Here is an 18916-nt window from a genome sequence, read left to right as displayed (position 1 = left end):
ATTCCAGTTGTTACAGAATTATTTGGTGATTATAACTGCTTAAAGCCACTTCTATACTAATTAACTGAAATTTTCAATTTGCCCTTTTAAAATACAGTGGGGTTTATATGAATGAAATAATATAATAATAATGAATAATACAAAATAAAAAACTTGGAGCATCATGCATGATTTATGCACTAAGATAAACACATCTTCAAGATCTTGTCACCTTTTTATGAAAGTTTCTGCTGCTTGTGCTGGAACATCTGGAATGTCAAGCTCCTCTTCAACCATTTTTGAATGTGTAATATCTCCATTATCTATATTAATTAGAATTAAATCTTCACCTTCCTTTTAACAAAAGAAAATAGAATGACTGTACATATATTTACATTGTAAAAATATTAACTTCTCATTTACATACTCCTCAGACAATTAATTTCATCAAGGAGGTAAACCAGAAAAGGATTGAAATTTTTTCCACAAGTAGAGAATTGTATGGATAACTAAACAATTACATTCAAAACAAATAAATACAATTGCCTTAATAGATGCTAATCTCAATACATAAACTTAGTAATCTAATATGCTCTAATATGGAAGGGGACAAATGCACTGCAAGTAAAAATCAAGAGTGGTCATGGTGTAAAACATACCGTGCTCACTTCACCAAAATGATCAATATGACATCCCATGAGAAAAGATGTTGGAGCCATCACAAAATCCAGCATTTGCCGAGACAGAATAGGCACAAAAGTGTGCTGCCACTGCAGAGGATGAAGGTACAACATAAAGCATTCAGCAACAAGTGTCAGGAGAGCCCAGTCAGAAGAGAAGAAAACGATTCTCTGCTCAGTCAAAATGCAAGTCATAATCTGGAAAACAAACCCAGAATGTTAAGTATTTGTAATGAGGTATCTAGAACACACTAGAAATGCAAGTATTTCACCTGCATGTGAGACTCAGCCTCATGAGCTCTCATTTTTAGTAGCTACCTTACAGATTTGTAAAATTAAATAATGTCCATTTCAAGATGCTCCAGCTGCACAGGACCACTTAGGATTTGAGGTACTTTTATTCATAACATGCACATGTGGGCAAAGCCCAAAAAAAATAAGGCAGTACTGCCAACTCTCAGGACTGAGGAGGTTTCTTGGAGGAAGTGGCTCAGATGCTACTGGTAACCTTAAATAACCTAATTTAACTTCACAGGTGGCCTTTGAGCAGGCAACTGAATTAGGTAACCTCCAAAGGACACTCCAGCCAATATTATTGTGAGATTCTGTGAAGCATTGAAAAAATTCAAACAGCCTTTTGGATTTCTTGTCTTTCTACACCATTTACACTTTATTTGTATGAGAGTGCCAACTGTCAACCAATCCTTCCTTCTGTCCCCTTCTTAAACGTGAAAAAAACTCTTATAAATCTTGTAGTGAATGTAGTTTCGTGTAGTGAAAATTCAAAATAAAATATGTCAATTGGCTTGGATATTTACATTTTAAAATACATTCTTAAGAAATTTAGCACCTATTTCTAAACCACAGGAGGAAGAAATGCAATATGCCTTAATCTAATTGGGTCTATAAATAACAAAATATCTTAAGAATAAGTATATTTTATTGTGCCAGATCTCTAACATTCAGAACTAATACTATTCTGAATTGTTGGTCTTTTAAAGTTCTTTTAGTAAATAAACATCTTGATTTTTTCCTAAACTACAAATTACCAGTACTTTCAATCCCTAAAACATTTTAAAGTATGAGTTAGTTTTACCTGCAGCACCTTCTCTGGCTTGAAACACAGCAATGGAAGATGGAGATCCAAGTCAATAATTGGACTGTCTGGATCCTCTCGTGAAGGAATTATTATTTGAAGAGGTTTCATATTAAATACCTGTAATAACAGATGGTTTCTGTTTACTCCTTAATGAAAATGTTATCACATGACATTTAATTCAGGATTTTAGTTCCAACTACAAAATATTAATTTTAATTGAGAGCAAGAAGACAGGTGTTTGCATACTGCAGAACAGTAAAATTAAAAGAGAAGGAAATATTAAAAGACATAATAACTAGTTTGAAAAATTAATATGGACTTGTTTCCTCTCATTCTCATAGGGTGATTGGCTGGCAAATTTTTTTTAAAAACATCTTTTAACAGAATTAAAGTTGCTTTGTTATAAGCATAACAAAATAATTGAATTAAATATGTAGATACAACTGGGAAACTAAATCGATTGAAAAAATTCATACACGAAATAGAAAAAATATCAACGAAGTAAGTGAGCATGGGTTGTCATGCTAAGAAAATAAAACAAGCCAAAAGGAACGAGGTCTCTCAGCATTTCAGATACTTCAGCTCAAATCTCTGGGGGTCAGATCCTGCATGTGCTGCATATTTCAGCACTCACAGCTGGTTTAGCCAATCACCCAGTTGTTTTCCAGCTATGCTATTTTTCCTCCACTCCTAACCCCACATCCCAGAGTCAAGGAAAGCAGCTAAGGAGAAGTCCATGGCTGAAACTCTGCTTCCCTGGAAGCCACTGCAGTAGATAACAACAGAGTGTGTGCTGAAATCACTGACCCAGCTCACATCTGGCTTGACTTGGGAAAGGTCAGAATGGAACAAATACACAGCACTAAATACAAATGTTGATGTGAGTTTCCCCTCTCAGTTTGGTCTTATCCAGGCAGCAGCCAACTGAACATTTCATCCACATCACACTGTTCTGCTGCTCCCAGACCTGCCCAGGCATCATCTCAGACCATAAATAGTTGGCATGAGCCAAATCCTTCCCAGAGGAGTACTGAAAACTAAAGAACATGACTGGCTAGCACTCAGCCTGAACACTGGCCACACTGTTATTTTCGCCACTAACAATGCATAACCTTATTTTTAAAGCACAGGTACTGACATCAGTCCCACACCACCAAGTACAATCTCTGACCTGACACTCATGAATGTCACCCAGTTTACTGAACACAGCATTTTAGTATCTTATAAGAAATAATGTAAAAGTGATTATGGAATTCAGGAGGAGTAATTACCAAGTGGAGTGGTCCTGGTGGCGGGCTGGGGATTAAAAACAGCTTTGCTGCAAATTCTTTTATGTGCTCCTCGACATCTAAATCCCTGAAAGGTCGTAGCTGCACTAGTAAGCTGTAATTAAATGATAGGAAATTACTTATCAATAGTAACATGCAAACACAGAAAACTCTTTCTGCTGATAATCTTGAAAAAAATTATTAGGAGTAATGAAGCTATTATTTCAGCTAATTAATTTCTAATTTATTAGATGCTTCAGCAGCTTCATTAAATTTTAATGATGCTGCTGCATCAGAAGCAGAGTTTTTCGTACTCCCATGTATAAAACACTACTGCATTATATCCGAGGACACAGCACAGTGGTTTGATGGCCAAAAGAAACCACGTGTGAGGCGAGATGGTGAGGTGTAGCTACAGTGTCTTATAGAGACTGCTTGAGGAACCAAACCCACAGCTGCAACACAGTGCCTTGGCGTTCCTCCCATCCCAAGCATCAGACACCAGCTCTGAGATGGAAAACAGCACCAGAGGAAAAGAGAGGTTGCAGACCTGGGTTTGACTGCAGAGGAATGTGAAGCAAGAACCATATTTAGCATAAGGCTTAGGCCTGTATGGACACTGCCCTTTGCTGTCATTCCTGCCCACACAAAAATAAGAACATTTGTGCAAACCTGACATATGTTTTTGGCTTAAAACTTATTACCCTAACAAAGGTCACGTGGTTTTTATTATACTCCAAATAAATTATGGAACATTTAAACATACACACCACAGCATTTCTGAAATGCAACAATTACCAAGTTAGATATTTGTGGTCACAAAGGGCATCTTGTTCAACAGAAGATTCTCCTGCACATTTATAGCAAAGCCCCCAAATCTTTACAAATTCAGAAATCTAGGCCAGCAAATCTATATATACAGAAACTAGGAACTGAATATGGTTTTCTTCTCCCTGAGGGTTTTACTTCAGTTTGCAGCTTTACTGGTTTCCTGCAGAAGATTACTCGCTGTTCAGGAAGAAAGCAACTGAATAGGTCAAGAGATACATAAGAATTCAGGACACCGTATTTGTGTATAGCATTTAGATTCCAGAAAAAAACATATTCTGTCATATATCACTGCACTTTTTAATGAGATATTTAAATTCACTATACTCCCATATGAAGAAAGACCTGGGCTGTTATAAATATACTCACAAAAAGTCCATCAGCTCTTCAGGGGCTCAAAGAAAGGAGAATTTAAGAATTATCAAAGTAAACCAGACAGTAGAACCATCAATTTAAACAAATACCCTGTCACACTTAGTAATGCCTCAGATTTGGCCTAACAGATTAAGCAGACCTGTCTTTTTTTTTTCTTTGAGACAATACACTCTTATCATGACATCCAGTAAATGTCACAACAGAAACAACGTGACTGAGAAAGCAGCAGATGTAAAGAGAGGACAGTAAGAGCTCCCTAATCAGGACATGGTGCCCATTAATGCAGCCTAACAGCAGCTGACAGCTCTGCACTGCAAACGTCTGCAGAAATAAATGAAGTAATCTCTGAAATACTCAAGTGGAGAGCTAAGGAGTTTATGAACCTTTCATTACTGCTATTAACTGTCCACAGACAGGTGTTTCAGAGAGCAAGAGCAGTTCAGAATAGGCCCTTTGTACTGCCTCAGTGCTGGGAGCTATTTGCACACTCCCACCTTTTCCCAAGGCAGCTGAAAGGACGAATGCATAGGTTGGAAGATTTACTGTTTGAATGGAGCGTATTCATCCATCCAACACAGAAGTTCATCCAGGAGATTACTGCCAGGAATATTTCACTTTTCATGCAGTCTAACAGATTGAGGTAATACTACATGTGCAAAGTGCCAAAACCTCTCAAGTTAAAACTGAACCCTTTCATAAAATGTAGAATAATTCAACAGCCACCGTGCTGTGGAACAGTTTAGGTGCACACCTGCCTGCTTTGGAGAGAGGCAAGACATACTCCACACAAAATGTTCTGGATTCGGAAGCACTGTGTGCCAGCAATACGGAAATTAGTTATAAAATTAATGACATGGAACACAAAGACCTTCATTACTATGATGACAATTTGCAAATCCCCTTGCAGTTCAAAGCATCTACATGGATTTATGGCTTGATGCTGCCTGTGCATCTCAGCTTGGTTGTTTTCAGTTGTGATTTCTACTCTGCCACTTGAAAAAGTTTAGGAACCTGGATTTTATCTAGGAATACTTATGAAAAAAAATACCTTTGATGATTGCTCTGACTGAAAACCAGTACCACCTCACCTACAGACAATTTTGCACACTTAGGTACTGAAGAAAATAATCTATGCACAGAATTCTGGAGAAAAAGGAAACCTTCTGCTGCAAAAAATCCCATCCTGAATGGAAGCAGAGCCCCTTTAGATGCTACTTCAACATCAGGTCTTCAGGAACAACAGCATTCTTGCACTAGTTCTCACAATGAAAGGGCTACACACTAGAAATAGGTGGTTTGAGGTCCGCTAACAAGTGCTTTCAAATCTCCTGACTGGAAAATAATTAATCAGTTGAAGCATCCTGCAAAACACATCTGCTGCATACCAAGGATACAAGTGTACTGTTGAAGGTGTTATTATTTGTTATGTATAAGAGGCACTGCTACTTGAGTACATCCAAACAATGAAAACACTTAATTAGCTGTTTAACTCATTGGTCACCTGATTACACACAGTAACTCCCTTTCTGGTTTATAGAAATACAATGTCAATGCTTTGTAATGTCACAAAGTCAGAACATCTCCAGCTGTACAGGGCACTACATTCAAAATATATCATAGAGGTCTTGGCTGTAATTGTTTATGTTGCATTCAGAACAGCCACAGACCCCAGCAGCTGTTTCATGCCACATGGAAACATTTCAGTAGTACAACCTAAATAAGGAAAACCGGTACCTCTCCACCCCTTCCCTTCCCTCCACCCTAGTGTACTCTGGCACAGTGAAATAGTTTTTCTAAAAAAAACCAAGACACAAAAACCAGAAGGGCAGACATTCTGAAACAATCCATTAAATAGTATCAAGATAAAGGAAATTAAAAAAAAAAACAGAATAAAATTTAATGGAAACGTGATCAGTTGAGTTTCCAGTACAGTGGGAAATGCAAACACCAAATTCAGCTCTGTCACTGGCATTCCCCTCCTCTCCTTCCAGTCACACACACTCCCATCTCACAGATGCAGCAGCAAAAAGGAGAAGAGCTGTGCAGCTGTGTGAAAAATTCCCCTGTTAAAGCACCAGGACAACACACAAGACTAACATGGAAGGTTATTGTCCTGCTGAACTTGCCTATAAATATTCACATGTTTACAAATCACTTTAAGCTCAGATGGTAGGGTACTGATCAATCTAAACTCCTCTCAGAAACCAGTGCAGACTCAAAAGAGAAAAGTCACATGTGGTAGTTGGCTTTGGACATTAATGCTTTAAACAGGTGCTAAACCCTACTATATATGATCAAGGCAGAGGTGTTTAATTATAATGTTTAAATAATTATAAAGTTTAAAATACCCACCCAGAGGCAGAAGCAGCTCTAGAGGGTTAACTCTACCTGGTTACTGTCTCCTCTAAACAGATACGAGAACTAGAAACACTTTTGCAACATCTGGAATTTTCCATGGTTGTTCTGAAGATTTTCCCACTTCTCCCTCAGCAGGCTCTTTTAAAATCCATTTGCCAATTGACTGCTTCTCCCAGCTCAGAGATGTCTCACTTCAGAGAAGAAATTACTCACTTATGAATACTCTACATAAACCACTGACGAGTACTGTAACTGTCAAGCTGAATCCATATTATTTCTCACTCAGTGGAAAGCTGGTGTGAGGTGAGCCCTCTCACAGGCTGAGTTCACAGTATAAAAGAAGCAGGAATCCCACTATAAAGGCTTGATAGAAACAGTAGCCAGAGCTGTAGTCACAGCTGGAAGAGTTCCATATGCAGATTAGCATTGACTTGAGATTTGAGATTTATAAAAGGCAGCAATGAATCAGTTCCTGCAATACCAAGGGCTGATGTAATTGACTGAAATATAAGAAGCGGGGGTGGGAGTGGTCTGGGCAAGAAAAGAGAAAGGAAAACAAACATTTGCTTTTTATTTCACTGAACATTTTGATTTCACACTGACCTGTGCACAGTGAGTTTCCATCATGTTGAAGTCCCTTGTCCACATTAAACCCCTTTACTAATGCTTTAAAAATGACAGAGCAGAGGTACATGCCCTTAAGGGCTGCTAGAGTGATTCATTTCTGATCTCACAGCCTTTTTGAGCCAACGTCTCAAATGCCCAAGTGGAAGGCACTGCTTTGCTCCTCCAGGGCTCTCCTCATGTAAACCAGGGAAAGCCAGTCAGTGCTCCAAGATGATCCAAATCCACAGCATGGGGAAAAAGAGCTGCATGGGCTGGGGAAATCAATGCTCAAGTCTCATTTGGTCTGGAGCCAGGTTGGGAGTTGGTGATGCACCTCAGTTGGTATCCAGAGAGTGCTCCCTTGCTCATCTGCTCGAGACACGAGCACCAGCAGAACAAAGGGGAAGAGTCAAGCTCCAACCTAAAACACCAAAATCTTTCAACTTATGTACAAGAAGCAAATACCTGCAACTGGCTTCAAATTTGACTCTAGAAAGCTTGACTGAAATTTAGTGAAGAAAACCTCTTCTACCTTTGGACCACAGGTCTGCAAGTGAAGACACACAGTAATGTCCAATCTACACAGACAGGTTCCCTGATATGAAGAAATTTAAATTCATAAAAGATGCAAATAGATCCTAACAATTTAACAATAAAGTAACCTCAAAATAAGTGAAATTACTTAATTACAACATATATCCACGTTCACTTACCTTTTCAATCATCCACACTGCAGACTGTTTGATTGTCTCTAACCAGTGTATCCTAAGAATTTCTCTGCTAGTTCTACAACAGCCAAGCAACAACTGTACTTCCTCAAGTGACTTGGATTATTTCCCTGAAGTGTCATTAACTGCTTATTAATACATATATATTCATGTTCTTATGACATTTATTTGGTGCATTATAAAAACCTTTTTGTGCTTTGAAAGTGATTTTTCTAAGAGTGGCAAAATTACAGTTAACCATCTTCCAAAACAACCAATAATATCTGTGAAAAATCTGTTCCCTACACATCAGCAAAAACCCCAAAGAAAATGAAGACAACATCATAACTAATTCCCTTGGTATTCAGAATTTGCACTTACTGTCTGGGCAACATTGACATAGCATTTCTTCTTTCCTCTCCTGCACACCTCACACTACCTTAACATAAAACTAACCACTGTTTCACCCCCATGCAGCTCTCCTGACCACATCAAGCAAATTCAGGTGTTAAAAACCTGCAGTCATTTCCAGCAGAAACACACACGGGAGCAAATCTTACCAAGAGAGACAATCCTTGAGGGCATTAAAATATGGGTATCTGGATATAACACAAACAGCAAAGGGTACAAAACAGACAGGCACCTTCCCAGTCTGCGCAGACTCCCAATGGCCCCGCCCATTCGAGGAGCTGGAACCATCCTGCAAGGAAACTGCATATTAATGTCTTTATGTTAATCACGAATTTATGGCTGATATTTTCTTGAGAACCTTAGAGATGTGATACCCAATTCCCCCTAAATTTCAAAGGGATTTGGATGTCTATCTCCCTTTAGGTCTTCAGAAAAATGTCAGCCTGTAAGACTTAAACAATATGTATTAAAAAGAATTTCAGCACAAAATGTATCTAGAAAGAACATGTTTCATTGTTTGGAAAGAACAGTCTTTACCAAAAAAAATCCAAGGGATAAAATCTGCTCCTAAATATCTAAATCTCCTAAATGAAATCCCTAACAATTTTTCCTAATGCAATGTGTTCCTAAGTACTTAATTTAAAATGGCAATATAAAAGTATGATTTGTCCTGTACTACTTCTAACATAGAAACACACCTGTTAACTAATTTCATAAATTAAATCTCACAGTATTTTCAAAGTGCTTTGTTTTTATACATTTTAATATGTTCTAATAAACGAATGAGTTAAATAACATACTTGCATAGACTGGTAGTACTGTGCAACAACACCATATGTTCTGTTACCACAGACGTCAGTGAAGACCAGGAAATGGATGTGGTCTTCTTTTGATTCAGAACTTATATAAAGTCCTCCTGAAATGAAGGCAGCAACAATATTTTTAATTACATATTTAACTACCGCTGTGTGAAAGGCAATTCATGACAAATACTGCACATTGCCACTTCATTTCAAGAGAAATGTTTCATTTTAAGGGATTAAAATGTAATATACAGTCCACTTGAACTAAAGGTTGTTACAGAGGCTATAAGATGCACATTACTGAAGAAGCAAAAATGGAATTATTCTGCATTTTCAGAGACAAAATACAGTAAATGGGTTTAATTCACTTTTTTCCCCCCAAGATATTAAAAAGGTCTGCAATAATGACACACATATTAAAATTTCTCCCATTAAACCCGGAGGAAATATTCACTACTTCAGATATATCAAAATGCCAAATGAAAAGCGAGAGAGTACTCAGCCATTTTGGGGGGAAAAATAATTTTTCAAGTGTATCCATGTGTGCACTTCACTCAAACCAAGATCTACCAACAAGGACTAAAAAATAAGGGCTGTAGTATAGGTCAACAAATATATACATTAAAACAGTTCTCAACAATAAGTGTGAACTCTCATGTACCTGGGAAGCAGAGCTGTGGCAAAGCAATAAGATCAATGTCCTTTGGAACTGTCACATCTTCTGTGTCAGGTGCTTTCTGCTCCCTGTTGAGGCTCTTGGCATTTTCAATCTTGGGTCTCTCTTTTTTCTTTCGGAAGGACCGGCGTTTGCTTTTATTCAAGTTATTGCCAGCATTAATCACTTGAAGATCATCTCTGCTGATAAATGGAGGCACAAATACAGAAAGAACTTCTGGATCAAGGGGTGGAAGACTTTTGAGTCTTCTTTGAGTGCCCTATAGAAAAACAACAACAAACAAAACAAACACTAAGTTGACACTCATCCTGATATGTGTTTTTTTTAATAATTTTTAACTCTGTTTTTTCTCTCCCCCTAAAATTGTGGGTTTAGAATACATTTTTTCTTCTTCCTAAATAATTCATTTCTCCTTTTTTTTTTTTTTTTTTTTGTTTTATGCATGTTAATGCAAGGAGAATGAGAATTTTTAGCAGGCAAGGAATCCTTCATCATTAAAAATGCACCATATCAATATTACGCCTTTGCCAAAAGAAACTAGCAAGTATCAAATACCATATTTCCTCCTTTTCACTGTTAAGATACACTTAAGCTATACTTAAAATAAACACTGGGAATAGGAGAAACCAGGCAACAAATAAATTGAAAGAAAGAAAAACAGCTGAGCCTCTTAGATAAGTCTTCATTCAACTTCAGGAAGAACTTCCTTTTAACTCAGAATAACATGGACCAAGAAAAACCCCAAACAACAAACACAGACTTTCACAAGACAACACTCAACTTTATAAGGCAATTAACAAAGCACAATTAAAAACTACAATCACTGTTACAATAAATACAACTTTAAGACACTGTAAAGCATGAAGCCATGAGAATTCCTCCATATACCGATGACTAAGTGGAACAGGCATCCCAAGAGCACATATGAAATTACAACATTTTTCGCAGGCAGCTTTGCAAAGTACAACTGGCCTGAAAGCCCTCACTGCCCTGCAATGAAAACCTGTGGAGGAAGTGATCAGAGAGATTTCCTTGAACTTGGGAGCACTTTTTGTATTCTTGACCATATAGTCGAGCCAAGTAGCTGCATTTCCAATTACTTCATTGCAATTTTAATTCTTCCTGCAAGGTTAAAAAAACAAATAAAAGCTTTGTTTAACCAACGGATATTTGGAAACAGGAAAGGCGAGCCCCACTGTGGTAAAAAGTTGTTTCGTTTTCAACTTTTTGCAAACAGCTTCAAAGTCAGATGAGGTGAAGTATACATGCTGCTTTTATCACCAGACATGATGCAAGATGCTCCTTGAGAACCAGTGCTGGCCTCACCCATCATTTCCCTATTGTTTTTTAAACAGCTACAACATAGAAAACTCTGAAGACAATCTTCCACTGTCCGAATTTTGAGACAGAAGTCTCAGCACTTACGTCCCAGAAGGAAGTCCACAAATAGGTTTTTTTTCCACATTTGAGCATCATAGGAAAAATGGGAAGGAATGCTTCATGATATATTAATTATGGTATCTTAAATTCCATAAACTGCACCATATTTATAATAGGGTACTCTAAAGAAACTACTTCACTAAAAATAAGAAGCAAAAAACCACTTTTAATGAACAAAGAGCCTGAACTAGAAATAAATTGGAGTGGAAAAGAAAAGGTCAGGTAAGTATCCACTGGGATAGTCAAAAGACAGCAATGACTTTAAAAAGCACATCACGGATTGGGGTACTGAGTGACACATCCTCCCCATGCTAAGAACTTTCAAGTGTCATTTCCTTAGTTGGCAGCTGACAAAGGCAGTGAAGAAAGTGGAAACACAGACAAATTCACCATGATCACCCTCAAACTAACATGCAGCTAAGCATTTCAGGAGGAAATTAAGAATTAAGGCTCAGCCCTGAGGCTGTTATGCAAGAAAAACACAGATGTAGTCCAACAGTAGCCAACTCAACTCGGCAGATTTGTCCCACTGAGCTTTTCATACAGAGTTGCTTTGACAGGGCAATCCCTGACTTACACTGAGGCATCTCTGTGCTCTGAAGTGCTGGATGGCAGCCAGCAATTTAATGGCCTCACAACCTAACAGCTCCTGAAATGGCAGATCCTTGATGTCTTGAACTACAAGAGAAGCATTAAACACCATTTTTTCCCCACAGAACAGCACTGTCAGCACTGTCGCTGACCCACTGACTCAGTCCCCAGCATTCAAGTCAGCTCATATTAATGTCTTGGCCAAAGTCACATCTTCTTACTCCTTGAGTTCAGGGATAGTGAATAGGCAGCAACAGAACAAACAATATCCACTTGTTTCTGCTATTCTTTGAATACTTTATCTTTTCTGCTGCTACTGTTACTTCTTCACTTTGAAATACTTCTCTTTTGTAGCTTCTTACTACCAAATGTCCTTGCATCATACATATTTTCTTACAAACAGAAGTGGGGGATTTTATTCCATCCCCATTTGCTGAGAGTGTTCCTGTAACAGCGGTGCTGTAAAGGACACCGATGCAAGACAGACTTTTACAATGACTGCATTATTCAAACACAAAGAGCAGTGTGTTGAAACCACAAATCAGAGCATGACCTCAGTCGTCTGGTGTTTCCTTGACCTCATTCTCCTCTTCCCATCACTGAAGAAGTTAATTTCACTTTGAATGTCATGAAAGAACTGGCTTCTTTAACAAATAATCAGGCAGGGAAAGTATGAAGCCTCAGAAAAATTAGATTGGGCAGGACAATTAGGTTGCAGTAATAGGACCAGAGGGAATGGTTTTAAACCAACAGAGGGCAGGTTTAGACTAGATATTAGAAGAAATTCTTTATTGTGAGGGTGGTGAGGCACTGGAACAGGTTGCCCAGAGAAGCTGTGGATGCTCCATCTCTGGAAATGTCCAGAGTCAGGCTGAATGGAGCTCTGAGCAACCCGGTGTAGTGGAAGATGTCCCTGCCCCACAGCGAGGATGTTGGAACTGTGTGATCTTTAAGGTCTTTTCCAACCTAAACAACTGTAGGATGATCTCTGGAGATTCTTGTACAACTCTTTGCTCAAAGCAATTATAAGGTTGATGTTAGGTCTGGCTGCATTGGGTTTCACTCAGTCAAGTTTCAGAAGTCCCTTAGGAAGGAGATTCTTCCGCCCTTATGCCCCAGCCCTCAGATAGCTCAGCTTCTTCTGGACTCACTCTTGTTTGCCAGCAGTTCTCCAGTAGAAAGGTACCCAAATGTGGGACAGTATCCCAGATGGGAACTCAAGGGTGTTGAGTAATAACAACAATAGTAGTAATCCCTTCCCTTCGCCTGTGAGCCACAGTCCTGATGATGCAGGCCATTACACAGTTACTTTTCAATCATACAGTGGCTTGGGTTGGGAGGGACTTTAAATTATCATCTCATTTGAATCCTCCTGCCACAGGCAGGGCATCTTCCACTAGACCGAGCTGCCCAAAGCCCCACCCAATTTGACCTTGAACACTTCCAGGGATGGTGCATCCACAACTTCCCTGAGCAACCTGCGTCAGTGCCTCACCACACTCACAGTAAAATTCTCCCTAATATCTAATCTAACCCTGCCCTCTGTCAGTTGAAGCCATTCCCCCCTGTTCTATCATTCCATGCCCTTGTCAGAAGTCCCCCTCCAGCTCTCTTGGAGCCCCTTCAGGTACTGAACAATAAGGTGACCCCAGAGCTTTCTCTTCTTCAAGCTGAACACCCTCAAGTCTCTCAGCCTTTCCTCATACCCATCTGCTCATCTAATAGTCTTTGTGGCCCTCCTCTGGACCCAATCCCAAGAGGTCCATGTCTTTCTTGTGCTTAGGACCCCAGAGCTGGATGCAGCACTCCAGGTACAGCAGAGGGGTCAAAGCCCCTCCCTCAGCTGCTGCCCACACTGCTTTGGAGGCAGCCCAGGATATGGCTGGCTTTCTGGGCTGCAAGTGCACATGGCTAGGGCATGTCCCACCTCCCATCCACCAGCACCCCCAAGTCCTTCTTGGCAGGGCTGCTCTTGATCCCCTCATCACCCAATCTGTACGAAGAGTAGGCACTGCCCTGACTCAGGTGTAGCACCTTGCACTCAGCTTTGTTGATTGTCCCAAGGTTCCCACGGATTCACTTTTCGAGCTTGTCCAGGTGCTTTTCACTGCAACAAGCACACACTGATAACTGATGCTCAATCTGATCACACATAATTTCTTTCAGCCAAGGAGGCATAACAGAAGCAGAAAAAATTGTTTTGGTGGTTATGTCTGCATCAGCAGGGCCAGCAAGCACGAGACAAGCTCTGTACCACTAACTGTGGTGGGTAGATACAGAACCCGAGGATGGAATCTGTAGGAAGATCTGAGACATGTCACAGACAGCTTGCATACACTTGACAAATCAAAACCCAGCTTTATAGCTACAGATAACGTAGGGAAAAGAAGCATCACTACTGTACATTTCATTCTTACAAAATACATGCTTCCAGTGCTAAAAAGAAATCTCTAGCTGAAAATAGCAGCCTTTGATCTTTTCAAATTGAAATCTCAGAGTGACAATTTTCTTGGCAATAAGGATAAGCAATGGATGACAGCCCAGAAACTTCTGTTTCATGAGCTTCAGTGGGAAACTGTATCTTTTTTCCTGGAGTCCCCATGAACAACAGGTCAGTCATATAAAAATTTTCTTACTTTGTGTGTGGGTTATATCACAGTCCCATTGACCTCATTTGCTTTATCACTCCATGTGATAGAATGCACCAACGCACTGTAAAGACCAAGATTTGAAGCACTATCAGGATTTTTACCCACTGTTTCATCTGTAAATACCATCAGAGATACACTACTTTCCATTGGAATGGTATCTTCTGTCGATAAAGTATTTTCTTTCTACAGCCACTAAAATTAGCCATAAAACATATTCCATTCTCCTCATGTAGATGTAAATCTCTAAACTTGCCCTAAGACAGTGACTGAAATTCCTGTGGTGCAACAGCTTGCAGGGACTTTACTGAAGTTCATATTCACAAAAGAAGGGACTACTTTTTTTTCTGATACCTTTTTGTATCTTGAGCAAAGAAACAATTCAGAACCTGCAGTGTGATCGGAATATCAGAATGGCTTCTGCTTTCTGTAGCCAATTTCTTATTTGTTGTTCCACAGGGTTTTTTTCAGAAAGCAGTAAGATCAAACTAAGCAAACTGGAATGAATAAGAAATTCCCCTTCCTTTGGGTTCACTTCTCATGCTTCTGATAAAACACCATGCACATACTGATTTCAAAAGTCTGGTGCTAACATTTAGGAACTATTTTCCCATTCTGAAGGTACACATGAATGAGATCCTGGAATGTGAACCTGCGCTTGGCTGTTATCACTTAAGAAGCTGACATCAGCAAAAGCTGTCTCCTGAGCGAGTGAACAAGTAAGAAGCCCAACAAAGACTTCTTTATCTAATGCTATTAGAGCACAATCAAATTCAAGTTCAAGCAAAGCAATTGAGATCCCTGGGAGCTGTTTGGCTTTTTTTGCACGTGCTGGCACCACAGCTCTTCCCATTGCGGGGCACCTCGTAGGTATGGAACAAACCCGTCAGCACACTTGAACCAAGCAGAACCGGGAGGAGGGCTATAATTGTGAGCCCACATGTGAATAAATACAAACAAATTATAAATCATATATTAAAAGCAGTAACCAACCCATCGGCTCCCGCCGTATCCAAGTGGTTCAGGTTATGCCAAACTCAGAGCACTTGAGCACAGGGATTTAGATCTCGTGTTTTCCTGAGGATACAGATTGCTTTTCTCTCCACAGGACGTGGAGTAACACCCAGAAAGAACACGCATCCTTAAGCGTTTTGCTGTTCCTATTTATATAAACCTACAGTGAGCTCTCCATCTAAACTCAGACCTTTGGGAAAGTGCAGCCACCTCACACCGCTACCAAACTCTCCCTGCTCTGCTGACGTTCGCCTGTCAAAACAACTTTCTGTTGGGGTATATCAGCTCCATGTGCTGACAAACCCTACCCCACGCACTGGCACCGCCCGCCCGAACCCGCTCACCTGGAGCAGCGCCCGCACCCGCTCCCCGGGCGCCCCGACCAGCAGACAAATCTCCAGCAGGCCCGAGGGCAGCACGTCCTCCATGGCACAGCGGGGACAGGGCGGCTCCTTCCCTGCGAGCAGCGGCTCCTGCCCTCGGGACAGCGGCGCCTTCCCGCCCTCAGCGCCGCCCGGTCCCTCCCCGCGGGGGTGGTCTGGGGGGAGTTCCCGACGCCACACACGGGAGCCCTACCCGCCCGTCACGACTCTGAGCTCTTTGATTGGCTGTCTCTCCTGTCACTCGAAGGAGATACAACCAGTCAGAGCGGCAGGAGGTGTGGCGGGCCGGGCGGGGGTGGGGCTTTGGCGCGAGCGCGCTGTGGGGCAGAGGCGCTGGCAGCTGAGGGGCTCCGGTGCGAGATGTTGAGGTCTCAGGATTGAGGGATAAAAGATGAGGGGCTGAGAGTTGAAAGGATGAGGTGCTGGAGGATGATGGGCTCTGGGCTGAGGGGCTCAGGGTTGAGGAACTGAGAGCTGAGGGATTGAAGGGCTCAGGGCTGAAGGCTGAGGGTGCAGGGCTAAGGGGCTGAGATACCATTGGCCCCTTTAAAGACTAGTGATGAGGTTTGTGATTTACAGTCACGTGATTCCACGTTGACATGACGAAGGGCTATAATATCTGCTACTTCTAAGCAACAAGTTGAGGACCTGGCTTGAACGAGAGGAGTCCGCAGTTGTTGCTCCATCCCTGGAAGTGTTCAAGACCAGGCTGGATGGGATTCTGAGCAGCCTGGCATAGTGGAAGGTGTCCCTGCCCATGGCAGGGAGTTGCAAGTGGATGATCTTTAAGTTCTCTTCCAACCCAAACCACTCTGTGATTCTTTCCTCACCTCGTTTCTCTGTCTCACTGAGACATCCACTGGGAAAGACACTTCCCGACTCAAGGTCGAGTTAATTTTTCTCCACGGGCTGTTTTCCTCGTGGGGCTGTTGGCCCAGAGGGGCTGAGGTGCCTCAGGGCTGCTTGTCACCCTGTCAGACATAGGTGATGTCATGGTCTGGCGCCTTCTTAAGCACAGCCATTCCCTGCTGTTTGCTCCAGGTGATTCAGCACGACTGTGTCACTTCAGCACGACTGTGTCACTGCCACTACACGAGAGTTTTCTATTTACGTTACCACGGGTCACAGTTTCAATGAACTGTAAGCACAGAGCTGGTGCAGGCTGTGTGGTGCTTTCCCCTCTGGAGCAGCAGAGACACAGCACAGGGAACTCCGAGGTTTCTTCTTGAGCTGTTTAATCTAAATACACCATGAGTCACTCTGTATGTATTGGCTCTGTGCAGATCTTCACTGAGAGAATGTAATTCCTCTGGGACCGGAGCATAAAGTACCCGAAACTAGAGATTGGTTTCTCTGAAACTGGATGTATGAGATAAAGTTTCATCACAACCACAAACATTTTTTTGTGGACTAGTGTTCAGGTATTTTAAGTGCAAAAAAAATCCCAGTCTAAGTGGTTCCAGGAGTTCATGAACTTCTTGTCAGTTCAGGGGTCAAAACAGGCTTCCTCAAATGTATGAAGAACATAGGGAATTTTATTATTTCGTGGGGGTTTTCTTATCTGAATTTTTGTGGTGTTAAAGCTCAGGATTATACAGCCTCTGGTTGTCTCAAATGTTGAGGAAGACACACATCCAGGATATAGGAAACTCTGTTCATACAGCAGTGACTAAAAGACGAAAATTCTTGAACACCTGGAAGTTCAGGGATCACTTCTGCAAAGTGGTAGAAGATCCAAAGCTCAAAGATTTTTGTTCATGAACTTTGAGGTCATAAGGGTTTGTTAAAATGATCTTGTTTAGCCTGTGTAGCCCAGGTCACAGAATCAGAGTGAGTCCTGTATTAATGCTGTATCTTCTGGCTGAGGCCATCCAATAGGAATTGTTAACAGTCCCTATTAAATGTTGGGCATCTCATTTTTAGTTTCACTTTTTAGCTTAGCTCTTTGTCGCTGGATCATGTTACACTGGCTGCTGCTTGAACAGGCATTTTACTATGAAAAGATTTCTCTCTGCAGAGTTCAAGATTATTAATCTCTATTTCTAAAAGATTGTACAACTCATACTGTTAAAACTCCTTTCCTAATCACTTGTGTGCATCTTTTCTCAAATATTTCAAATTTTTCCAGTATTATTTTTGAATTATGAACACCAAAACCAAAGCTTTATTATTGCTGAATGTTCAGTGATAAATCACATTGCTGTTTCTGACTGATATCCCCACCTAATTAAAACACAGACAGATACATGAATCATTCAGAAAGGATGTAGTGTTTAAATTAGTTATCCCCTGCAACTCAGTACAGTTTTCTTAGGGTTATTACTTCCAACATGACAATCCTACATCATACATTGCTTGACCTGTGACTGTGACCAAGCATTTGACCATATTAAAAGAAAATTACAAATGAACCAAGGCTATTAAGCAATTCAGGTCACCCATAATTAATTAATCTATATCATGATTATTTTCTGATTTCTCTGCTATCTGCAATGATAAATACGGGATGATTCTTGTTCATAATTAATGTAGCCCTCAAAGCAAAGATACGGTGAAGTTATTATCAAAACAGAACTACAAGATGAAAGGTACTAATGTTAGTCTGGTAAAATCTCAAGAACCCTGGAAGGAGAAAACCTGCTTTATGGGGTCCCTGGTAAGAGACAAAATCATTCACATAAGAAGAATCCCTCTGTGCTACAAAAAGATTCATGTAGTTGAGTAATTTTCTTCCTAAGAAAAATTGTCAGCTGAGGAAGAAATGCCACCTTTTAATATGTGTTTTCTTTTTGTAAGATCACAAATACAGTAAATGTTTGTTTGTTTGTTAACTCCCTGAGGTGGTACTAGGCTGCTGAATGCAGAAAAAACTGCTGTTCTTGATATGTCCTCAACATGGGAAAGGCTTTCTCAGACCTACAGGGCCATATCTGAATAATTAAAGATCCTCTTGGCATAGAATCTCATTTACCTTCCAAATACAGTGTTTCTGTTTTAGACAGACTGCCTCTGTTAAAGGGAGAAAATAATTTCACAAGTTGTATTCTTTT

The 18916-nt window shown here is 40.5% G+C and overlaps 1 protein-coding gene across 3 annotated transcripts in view; it reads right to left on the bottom strand.

The window, feature by feature from the left end:
* DENND3 (DENN domain containing 3) overlaps positions 1 to 16030 on the bottom strand; it is a 32972-nt gene extending 16942 nt beyond the window's left edge. The window contains exons 1-8 of one of the 3 annotated variants that reach the window (XM_042036061.1): positions 15828 to 16030; positions 9776 to 10049; positions 9112 to 9227; positions 8461 to 8600; positions 3030 to 3141; positions 1756 to 1875; positions 639 to 857; positions 212 to 333 (exon numbers count right to left, since the gene is read on the bottom strand). In XM_042036061.1, the coding sequence (XP_041891995.1) occupies positions 212 to 333; positions 639 to 857; positions 1756 to 1875; positions 3030 to 3141; positions 8461 to 8600; positions 9112 to 9227; positions 9776 to 10049; positions 15828 to 15911 (1187 nt within the window). In that variant the 5' untranslated portion in view covers positions 15912 to 16030. Of the gene's footprint in view, positions 1 to 211; positions 334 to 638; positions 858 to 1755; positions 1876 to 3029; positions 3142 to 8460; positions 8601 to 9111; positions 9228 to 9775; positions 10050 to 15827 lie in introns of those variants that run through there. The other 2 variants (XM_042036060.1, XM_042036062.1) reach the window with 2 other exon arrangements.
* Between the last annotated feature and the right edge of the window lie 2886 nt (positions 16031 to 18916).

The sequence above is a fragment of the Corvus kubaryi genome, unplaced genomic scaffold (genome assembly GCF_017639235.1).
Source record: "Corvus kubaryi isolate FWS band 111438036 unplaced genomic scaffold, C.kubaryi_AGA036_p1.0 37385, whole genome shotgun sequence".
Classification (NCBI taxonomy): Eukaryota; Metazoa; Chordata; class Aves; order Passeriformes; family Corvidae; genus Corvus; species Corvus kubaryi.
This window is presented reverse-complemented; position numbering and strand designations above follow the sequence as displayed.